Source organism: Nematolebias whitei, chromosome 7 (assembly GCF_014905685.2).
Source record: "Nematolebias whitei isolate Nwh7 chromosome 7, NemWhi1, whole genome shotgun sequence".
NCBI classification, from domain to species: Eukaryota; Metazoa; Chordata; class Actinopteri; order Cyprinodontiformes; family Rivulidae; genus Nematolebias; species Nematolebias whitei.
In genome coordinates this window covers 32,461,168-32,473,004 of record NC_056504.1, presented here as the reverse complement: position 1 = coordinate 32,473,004, position 11,837 = coordinate 32,461,168, and the positions used below count along the sequence as shown (strand labels likewise).

Below are 11,837 nucleotides of genomic sequence, written 5' to 3'. Positions count from 1 at the left end.
ACATAGACATATAAATATATGTAAATATATATTTTTTTTTTTTTTGAGATTTCAGGGATGTGATTTTAATTCTAAGCTTCCAATCATTTGAATCTGAAATAGCTGCAGCAATGATTTACACTCAGTAATCAAGTGACAAGTTATAAATCATGTTAAAGTCTGGAACTGCGTGCAGCTTTTCTGTTCTTCTGTCTTTCAGTTTTCTCAGCTGATCAATTATCAGAAGCGGTTGGGTGCAGATAAGTTCCCTCTCATCAATCAGACGTTCTACCCCAACTACAGGGACATGGTAAAGTTACTTTATCTTTAATAATTTCCTTAATTTTATCAAAGAAAGTTAAAAGTAAACTTCAAGCAAGCACCTAATTAACTGTAGTCCTTTAACTACTTCCTAAATTTGTCTTATTTTGGTGAAACAAATTTAAATCACAGCACAGAGGTGAGGTGCTTTTTCATTTATGCTGTTTAAACATTTCATTAAAAGCTGGGACTCTGTGAAAATAAACCATACTTTAGGTTGTGTTATAGATATGAAGTCTCCTTTCAGTGTATTTTTTATTTCTGCTTGGACTTTTATTGTGTTTAATTTTATTCACAGAAGAGAATCAACAAAGCAAACATGGCGCACTGTTCCATTTAGACATTTTATATACAACTGGATTTTTTGGTACATGGAGATAGAAAAATCTGCGACAGAAACAAAGACATAAATACAAATACAAACATTTACTTTCAGTATAAAACAATTAAATTGTTTAAAACTTCATTAGAGCCATTGATTATAATGCATTTTTATCTTGTGAACTTTGTCAAAAAAAAAAAAATCACTTCTGAAAATAAACGTCATTGCTGTTGTTGACCTGCTGTAAAACAATACAAGTTATAATGCATTTTAATTTGTAGGACCTTAAGGCAGAAGTCATTTCAGGCTGAAGTCTTTTAAAACTTGAGTCTTTATACTGAACAACACTTCAATCATTTGTTACATATCCTCCTTATTCAAGGAGTTTTAAAAAACTTGCCCTGTTCTATCATTTCCTCTAAGGAGGAAAGGCTTGTCTTCTACACGTGGCAGTGCTGTTGTTTAAACGCTAGATTAGATTTTTGGCACAAGAAACAAGACAGAGTTCAACCAAGGGCACTAAGATCACAGAAATCACAATACAACAGCCACTATGCTACAAGAAAAGAGCTGATAAGCCATGAAAATGTTAATTTTAGCAGAAATACAATATTTACAAACTCAAGATCTTTGAGATAAAACTGGGAACAATGAGATGTGCCAGAATTAGAGTAATATAGCATTTCTGTGTGACATTAGGTGGACATTAATAATAATAATAATTGTAAAACATCTGATGTTGCTTTTCTCTGGCTGTAGAGTGCAAAGGTTTTCAGAACTTAAGATGGACCACTTCTTATGTTTCACACATTTACTACATTTCTGCCCAAACTTCACTGTGCAACCTCTAAAAAAATTAAAATATCAAAAGAATTGTTGAAAGTTTTGTAATCCCAAAAATGATTAATGTAAATGCTCGAACCTTTTTAAATAAGGTTCTGTGGAAATGGTTGTATTTTTTAATATCTTACCTGTTGTAGATAGCTCATAAAATGTTGTAAGTATGGAGAAATGATGTTTAATTGTGACCTGAGTGACAAGCTAATGGCTAGTCCAAGCAGGGCTAAGACCATCGTGAACTGCTATCATCTTCAAAGAATATTTTATAAAGATTCATGTTGCTGTCAGTTTTACATCACACAGTTCTTTACATGAAAGTCCACAATTACTTCTTAACAAATGCAGCAGCAGCCTGGGGCACGTCCAGCATGAATGCCCTTATATTTCTAAAACTAGCACCAGTCTAAATGTTTTGAAAGTACTTTTTATATAAAGCACATTTGAAAAATAGAGATGTTTTAAGTTGGCAGCAAACCTCTTTGATTTTTGTCTTTGCTGGGAAAAATGTGTTTTTCATCAGTTTGGTCAGAATTAAACTGAGGCCATTTAAAGAACTACAGTGGTCCCTCGTGGTTTGTTTTTCGAGACTCGCTCTAACTCGGTTTTTCAAAGTAAGATTGGACATGACACACAATTGGCTGATTGATGGATGAGCTGCATGATCAGCGTGGATTTTTTAAATTTAAAATAAAGTATTGTAATTGATTTAGCCACTGTGTGCAGCCCACAACTGTGGGAGAAGCTTCCTCCTGCAGCTGATCAGCTGATCTCCAAGCAGAGCGGAGAAGTGGGCGTGGCCAAGAGTGCAGCCAGAGAGCTGAAATCATGACACGCTGTGCTCTTCTAGAGCATTTAGAGTTTAGAAACATTGTTTAGAATATTGCAAGAGTGTGGGAAGGGTTTAAAACGCCTTTATATATATATATATATATATATATATATATATATATATATATATATATATATATATATATACTAAAATAAACTACTACTTACTACTTGTACTATTATTCCTACTTCGCGGTTTTTCACTTAACACGTGTCTTCAGGGTACGGATCCCCTGCGATAAATGAGGGACAACTGTATCTACAATGGGTAGGATATTAGTTGTTCATAGCCTTTCCACAGAACATCATTTAAAAATATCTAAACAAAAATGCAAAAGCAGACTATGTTTTTGACTAAAAATTAACAATAAATAGCTTTTAATTGTTGTATTTTGAAAATTGCTTTAGAGTTAGTGTCTACAACTTGTGCACAGTGCTGTCAAGTATTTATGCTTTCACTTGTTTTAGCAATCATGTGTAAAATAATAAAAAATATGCATATTACACCAGGATGTGTGGGCTGGTGATTGCAAAGATGCTGGAATCCCGGTGCATGAAGCACAAACTGCAAAGGTGGTGGCAAGAAATCCTGTTTAGTATTTTTTGTACAGCAACTTAACAAGATTCTTCTACATATTTCACAAATCAAATCACCACATAACCTATTGTATCTTACACATAAACATTATTAGGGTCCTCCACATTTGTTAAAGAAATGTAGTGCAAGCATTCAGCCAGGTGTGAAGGATTTGCTGCTATTCTCGTTCTGTAACAGCAAGTGAATGTGTAAAACTGTGAAAATGAGTGAGGAAAGCTTGAAAGCCCTGCAGTCTGTGTTCTCTCCTAATGTTGAAACAAACGCCTGGACTCTACGAACAAAAAGCTTACTGTCGGATTTCCCCTTGCATTAAAAAAACTGGCCTTGATGCTTTTATTTTTCTGTTTATGTTTCAATTTATTCATCTGCTTCGTTCCAATGCTAAACGAGAGTGTGTCCGATTTACAGATCAGGGGTCGCTCATGTCTAAGAATTCTTTCTCAGGTGGAGGCCCGCCCCAGTACCAGCTGCAGCTCATGTCTGATAGGCGGATGCAGGCGTACTGCCGAGCCTGCTCCCCGTTTAGACTGTTATCCAGCAGCCAGTCCGTCCACAAGCACTCGTTCTCTCCCGTAGACGCACAGGGCACTGTGTAGCATGTGTTGATCTGACAGGAGAAGACAAATCCGTTCATTTTTTGTTTACGAGTTCAATTAATTTGTGCTCTAAATAGAAATTTAGCTCTTGATTGAATAAACACAGGTTAAAAAAAGCAATATTACAAAAATGTTTGCACCAAACTAGAACAAAAGTCACAGCGATAAAAAAGTGTAATCCCTTAACTATAAAAGGTGTTGTTTTTAATCCCATATCATGAAAACATCTTAAAGACAAAAAAAAAAAAAAGCAAGTGTAAAAAAGTTAAATGTGAATAAACAGGTGTACTCACTTTACATTCACAGCCCATCTGGTATCTGTAGTTCAGGTTCTTTCTCTGTGACAGCGACAAGTTGTCCCACGACTCCACCAGGTCGCACTGACCAATAGAAATCCTCCCATCGCTCCACATGCTTCCTGATGACACACAGCACATAACCACAGGTTTGTTTCATGTTTAGTAAAACAGATCGCTGACAATCCAAACAGGTTTATGATAATAAATTAAAATTGTAATTGTAGACATAGTTCTAGAGCTATTAGAATCTAATTGTGTAATGTATCTTTGCATGATTTGACCTTTGATGGATAAATATTGCCACATACTCGAGCATGTGAGCATACACAGCATAAAAAGGTTGTTTCCTCCTTTCTCCACAAACATCAAGTTAAATTAGCTGTTGACAAAAAGGCAATTAAGCTACTCTATTCTAGTAGTTTCCCAAAAAAATTCAATGCAAGGGAATACTGTCAAGACTCACTTTTCTGCATATTCCCTTTGCTAAAACACAGGTGTACCATTTGCAGTTCTTTTTAATGTTGAAAGTGCAATTCAAGTAATAACGGTTGCAGTACCTGAGAGCAGATAACCTGCTTTGTTGTTGGAGTCCAGTTTGACTCCACACAGCGAGGAGAAGACTGGAGTGTAGACGTACTGGATATCTTTGGCTCGGTCAAAACCTTTAAACATCTGGAGACATGCAGGGAAAGAAGTTTCTGATGTGATTTATTAAAACATCCTGATATAAATTAGATGTATAGCATGCAAAGACAGGGCAGGATGCAGTAAATCAACAAGTATATCTGATAGTTCTCAAATATTTAGCTTCCAAAGTTTTAAAATTTAAGCTAAATCGACAGGATAATATTTTGTATATTTTATGACTGATTCTAATCTTGTTAGATAGATATCCATCCATCCATCCATCCATCCATCCATCCATCCATCCATCCATCCATCCATCCAATTTGCCCACTTCATGTAGCAAGTCCATCACAGGGCCACATAAACCAACAAACAACCATTCACTCTCTCACTCACACCAAGGGACAATTTAGTTACCATTTAACCCAGCATGCATGTTTTGGTCTGTGGGAGGAAACCCGAGTACCTGGCGAAATCATGAAGAGAACATGCTAACTCCACCCAAAGAGACCCCAGGTCGGGAGGCGATCCTGAGACCCTCCTTCTAAGAGACGGCAGCTCTAACCACTGCTCCACTGTGCCTCTGATCCTGTTCAATAGTCTTTATTAAATGTATAAAGTCAAATGAAGCTGGACTTTGGCAGATTGAAAACAGCCTGTTTAAATTGTTTTTCTTGTCGTTGACATTGAAGACAGGAAATAAAAAGAGGCACCAGTTAATCTGAAATAAGGGACTCTGTATGTCAGTGATGTTGCTTTCATGAGGTCTGCAGTGCCTGTTTGCAGCATCACACACATACTGTTCACGCCTCATGGCACATAATGCACAACGAGTAAACCCTGCAGCTCACACAGTAAGAGAGGTACCAACAGCTGCTGCTGCCATTCACACAACCCACCTTGATCATTTTGATTTCGTATTGGATCATCTTCATGTACGGTGAGGAGCTGTTGCTAGGCGACACAATCTTTTCTCCAGAGATCTTTGCCCTTATCACTGTTGGGAAAAAGCGCAAACAGGAAGATGAGATAAACTGAATTAAACGGGCAAATAAACATGAGAGGTAAAATAAGAGGATGTGATATAAATGCCAGAAAGGGGTAAAACTATCCAGGATAGTTTGTTTTTGTTTTTGTTTTTTTTGCAGTGAATGCATAGATTTATAGCTACATAGACCGATTTTGTGTTTCCTGCTCTTCGTTCTTTTCTAGCTTTTTGTTTGTCACTCCTCTTCCTCCTCACACAGACAGTGTCACAGCCTCTCAGTAGTGATACAGGATGTGTCACTCTTTTTCCTCTGGGAGGAAATTCAAAACCCTCATAGAATAACAAGTAGCTCGGTTGCGCGCTCACAACTAACTCCGTGCACAAAATTACACTTTGATTACATTTTGTGCATTATAGACACATGAACACACACCACACAGTCAAAACTCTGCCAAACCAAACCTTAATATGTTCGAATTTTTATCTACCGATTTATTTTTTAGCAATTTTTTTGCTGTTTTAGCTCTTTTTCCCTTCCACCAAACACTTGTTATCTGCACTTTGGGCAGAAGGCTGTGGGTTATAAATAAAGACAAAGTGAATTTGTTATAAGCTCCTCCCACCAGCAAATAGCCAGTCCTCGATCAGTGACAGAGACACAATAATGAAGCAACTGTAATTTTCTGCCTCTTGAGTTTTTGTTGTTTTATCTGCATGCATGATAAAAAAAAATGTGAGCGTTAACATGAAGCTTTGGCAGATGCATCACAAAGATGTACCCTGGTACGCCCTGACTCATTTACATACATTATGGACTTTTACATCTGATTTAGGGATGCATAACATTATTAAAGCATGCAACTAGAAGGGTTCTTGTTAAATATTAGAATCAGTTGCAATTAAGAAAACATTTTCCTCACACCTCTTTTTCTATTTGTTTATCACGAGTCTCCGTGTTTCATCCTTTCAGATATAATCTGTGAGATTATCCAACTTGCAAATATGAGAAAATATTGGTCGGCAGAGGGAAAATGCAAGGCCTTCGGAATATATTTGCAAATGATTTATTGTAGTTTATTTCAAATAATGATTTCACACAAATTATTGTAACAAAAAAATAAAGAAATTACCCATTGCTTGCCCCTTGTCTAATCGTTAAAGAGTTAGGGTAAAAGTAGAAACAATAATGTCTTACCTTCACAGCATGTTAGATGTGACGGGAAAACATTATTTTATATAAGACGGGAAGAAAATATTCATTTTTCACAGCTTTTTACATGCTGTGACAATAAAATATATAAGTAAGCAAAAAGTAATATTTATAAATGACACAGAAGTTGCTTCGACTGGTCATTAACATGCTTTTTCATTGGACCAGTGACATATTGCATTTTATTTATACTGGGATTCTAAATAATTTGTTGTGCTTGTTGAATTTTATCGCAGCAACACAGTCTCATTTGTCACGATGACAGGTCTATTTACATTCTGTACATCTGCAGGTCTTTGTAATTACTACAATTCCTTTATATAATTTCTACAAAGCAAACAGCAGCAGATCCAGCTGAGGGTAGTTGTGTTCGTTTAGCTTTATTTTAGTTTTGCATGTGCTATTGTCGTCATTTTAAACTTAGCAGTTAATTCAAGCAAACACATGCAAATGTAATATGATTCCATGTATCTTGAGTCAATATTTCTAAACTCTTACAGAATATATGATAATGTACACATTTGTTCTGTGTAAGAGAGAGAGTTTGTAGATGCAAAAGTGTGAGCTGGATAAACTGAAGAGAAAGGCAAAGAATTAGAAGTGGGTCAAGTAAAACTGTGAAGGACAAAAAAAGTATTAGTGAGTGGGAGCGGCAGAGTGAACCTCACACACAGATTAGCAAACCACCCACTTGGTTTTTCTTTTGGGTCGTCACATAAAACTACACCAAGGTTTTTGTGTGCTGGTAGGAGGAGGAGCTCAGCCTGTTCTGTGAAATTAACTCACGAGAAACTGAGACTTTTTGTTTGTTCAGCACCACATTAGATAGAAAGGTGGACAAAAGCCAAAGACTTTAATCTGGGTGTGTTGCATTACAAAGTATAAAACAAATTATACAGGGGTGTTGTTTTTGTATAAAATGTTAAGCAGCTTGTTTGTATTTATTCTTTTAGTGCATTATTCAAACCTTAGGGATAAAATACTGTATGGCAATGCATTTTGTAGAGACCTGTCTTCATTATGTTCTACAACAGGGATATTCAACTGGCGGCCCGGGGGCTAAACCAGGCCCACGGATGAGCTCAGTTCGGCCCACCAATGGGTTTATTTTTAAATAAAACTAGAAACCATAAAACAAACGTAATGACAAAACTGCTGGATGTCCAGCCCCTGAGCTCTTGGCTTTCAGTAATTGTACCCCCCCTGAGCAATTTAGTTGAATAGCCCTGATCTACAATATTTATAAATGAAAGAAAAACCCCAATAACAGATTTTTAAAAAAATAACAGATGATATAGATCAAATAATTTGTATGTTGTTTATTTTAATGCATGATCAAACCTTGACTTTTAAACCCTCCTACAAATATTGTTTCTTTGTGTGTCTTAAAAATAATTTTTTAAAAAGCGGTATATTTCATTTCAGAATAATCTTTAAACTAGTTCACAAAATATTTTTACAGCTACAATTGTAAACTTGATGCTAAAGCAACACTAAGTTTTTTTTTTTGTGCTGGTGATAATTTACTCATCTGAAAAGTTTTTGAAAAATAATCATTCACTCAAGTTGGTGGAAAACAGAAATGGCCTGGATGATCAGTTTTGAACTCCAACACAAGCAAGATTTTGCTTTCGCCTTGAAAATTATCTGAGATAAACGAGTTTCAAAAAAATAAAAAAAATAAACAGATTTCCATTGATAATTTGTGGAATATTGACATAATTTGTACAAGTAATTGTATTTTATCTCATCTTTGTGTCCAAATCACTCCCTGAAAACCACCGAGGTGACTCTAAATGCTGAAGCAAGAGCACAGACTGGCACTACAAGTAGAAATACCATTTCTCCTGCACTGGAATATTATCTCATTTCACATGGGCATCTAATACATGACAAAAAATACAATAAACTAAATTATTTTAAACTCGAAATCCCAAGATTCATCATATCTAAAATATATTTTGGTACTTCATTACTTTGTTAGAATACTCAGAGTACAGGCCTACTGGAAGACAGAATTTGTAGTTGTAGCATTAGCATTTCAAAATGGCTAAAAATAAATACTATTTACATTTCAGTTCCATAGTAATTTGGTCAAGACTACAAAATTAATTTATGTGACAAATCTCAATCAAATTAGACTTTTGTTATTGTTTGAACCAAGTGCATGTGACATACACAACCTTCACATAGTTGGTGTTATGCACATTTGGCTTCTCTGCTCAAATAAGTAGGTGTAGAAGCTTGTTATGTTGGGTGGTGCCAACATCTGAACTGCCTCCAACACACTCTGTGGTGTCGTGAAGTGATGCTCAGTTACCAATTTGTTCTGAGCGTTTCACATCAGCAGCCGAATAAACAGGCAACTCATAAATACTTGGCTGGACCAGTCACAACTATCATTCTTGTCAGAGCATCATTTTGATCTGGATCTTTTTTAGGTAACTGGTAATTTAATGGTGGTTGGTGGTTTCGTCTTTTAAACATAATTGGATCACACTTTACAATAAGGTACATAAAATTTAACGCCGAAGGAACAAATCAGGAGTTAATAGGTAGTTAACCAGTATGGTATGGTATGGTATAAAGTTTATTCAGTTTAAAAAAGTACAAAACAATTCCATAACAATATAAAAAAAAGATACAAGATATTTAAAATGAAAGGCAGCAGAAAGAAGAAAAAAATCTCATTATATCTGCCCCTTTTTTCAAACAATTATTTCAATCATAATAATTTTCAAGTAACAGAACAAATTGAACAACTAATGGGTAGTTAACATGGAAACCAAAGAGAAATGAATCAGGAGCTAATGAGTAGTTAACCAATATTTACTGGGGAACACACAGCCAAGCCTTATTAAGGGACTACTGGTTAATAACCTTGTAAATGAAGAGGAACTAATCAAGAACTAATGAGTAGTTACTAAGGAAACCAAAAAGGAACGAATCAGAAGCTAATGGGTAGTTAACCAGTACTTACTGGGGAACACACAGCCAAGCCTTATTAGGGGACTACTGGTTTGTTACCACAGAAACAGAGGAAAAATTCTCCATGTGGGTTCTGAATAAACCCTGCACCAGTGAGGTCACAGATCATAACTGTCAAAAACCTGTTTTCTAGTGATTTCTGATTTTATTACCCATTAGCTCCTGATTTATTCCTCTTTAATTTCCTTGGTAACTACCAATTAGTTCTTGATTAGTTATTCTTCATTTACAAGGTAACTAACAAGTAGTCCCTTAATAAGGCTTGGCTGTGTGTTCCCCAGTAAATATTGGTTAACTACTCATTAGCGCCTGATTCGTTTCTCTTTGGTTTCCATGTTAACTACCCATTAGTTCCTGATTAGTTCCTCTTCATTTCACAGGTAACTAACCAGTAGACCCTAATAAGGCTGGGCTGTGTGTTCCCCAGTAAGTACTGGTTAACTTCCTATTAACTCCTGATTTGTTCCTGATTCGTTCCTGAGGCGTTCTCTAGTATTTAATCAACTTTTGTGTACCTTATTGTAAAGTGTTACCCATAATTGTATTTGGACTGTGCCTTTACATTACATTTATTAAGTGCCTGTAGAAAATGTCTGCGCTGTCCCTTCCTAAAACAATTCTCTTGGTCTAGAATTACAGAAATGGATAGTTCCCATCTAAACATTTCTAACCTTCCCAAGCGAGGTTACCCGTTTCAGTTGCTGCAGCTGTGTTGTGCACTCAGGCACACCTGCAGAGTCGACGCGGCCGTTCATCTGCTGCGAAGCTCCATAACCAAAGAGAAATATTGCAAACTTGTACCATGAGAACTAATGTTGTAAGTAACTCCCCCCTCCCAGATGAATCGGCACCCTTGTCATGCTCACAAAGCTGGACTGTCAGTGGGCTTTCACACTGATATTGTTAGTATGCAGACCATCAGACTGAGCCTATAGACATGGAAATGAGGTAGGGAGTGAGAGGGTAAGAAAGAGAGAGATGGAGTAGGCTGTGTTGGCATAGACTAGCCCTCCTCCAGAAAACACACACACACACAATGTCAAATACACAAATCCTAACCAGAGTATCATCCAAGGTTTGTGCACACATGGGGATATTACTCAGATGGGCCACTTTATTCTCACAGCTCATTGACTCTGACAGCTCTGTCAGGTCAACTTCAGGCCGCCACCAGCATGGACACTGAAAAACAACCAGGACGGCGTAACCACAGACACCAGTAAAGGAAAGATTTTCTTTGGAAAACGCAAACCAACAAAACGGAGACTTGGGTATTCATGGTTCTAGAATGACTAGAAAGTTGTGTCCTACTTGAAAAGGAACTTACTGGTTATTCAGAGGTGGATTCCTTCATTTAAAACCAAAACAAATAAAAGCTGGTCTAAAAGATCCTCGGGTCAGATTGACCCATAGGTTTGTAGGGTGTTCGTCACTCGTGTTTGGATCAAAAATTAGGTTTTTATTTTTAAAAATGATCTTATAAGACAGAGGTGAAGTAATTTCTACATTATTAATTTTCTACTTGACTGAAAAAAACAATCACAGAACTACAGTACTGTTCAAAAGTCAAAGGTTAGCGCTACAAGAACTAAACTTCGCATCTAGTCACAGATTTTAGGATGTCCTATTAGTTCTTACCTGTTTTTATTCATTAGAATCTATTCTTGGTGGCCACTCGTTCAGTTAGATCATTTCTGATGAGGCTTTGGTGAATAAATCTATGAAGTGATAACACTGATGTATCACCTTATATCTTTCCTGTAAGTTGTATTTAATAAAACAAACATTTACCGAAGTTTTGAATGTATTATCTTTAGCATTTCTATAGATTCGTATGAAAAATTATTAGCAAATTACATATTTTTTAGATAAAAGACTGTTGAAAATTTGGTCTAAAATTACGATTTGTTCTTTTTTTTTTTGTTTATTTTGCTTTTAGTGAATTTGTTTGTTATTTAGAGCCTGAACTGATTCATCCCTTGAGTTTAGGTGTTAGTTGTTTTTTTTACTTAAAAGGTTGAACATTTAATAAGTAGCTTTACAAAAGTTTCTTCTGAACATGTTTCAAGCTGAACTAAATGAGGAGTGAAGTCAGCCAATATTCAAAGTAAACCCTTCAGAAATGTCTTCAAAACTAGTTTTGAAGTTTACAAACCTCAGAGCCTTTTGATGAATCATAAATCCGTAAGGCATGGCTCTAAACCTTTGGAAAGTACCAAAGGTGAAAAGTGCCAACTAAAC

General features: G+C 36.1%; 1 protein-coding gene across 1 annotated transcript in view; it reads left to right on the top strand.

Moving 5' to 3' along the window:
• The window catches only part of syn2b (synapsin IIb), a 94,123-nt gene that overhangs the window by 64,969 nt on the left and 17,317 nt on the right, over positions 1-11,837 (top strand). Inside the window, exons 5-7 of the mRNA XM_037679812.1 lie at positions 200-289; positions 599-629; positions 3,333-3,480. Coding sequence (XP_037535740.1) covers positions 200-289; positions 599-629; positions 3,333-3,480 — 269 coding nt within the window. The remainder of the gene's footprint in view (positions 1-199; positions 290-598; positions 630-3,332; positions 3,481-11,837) is intronic.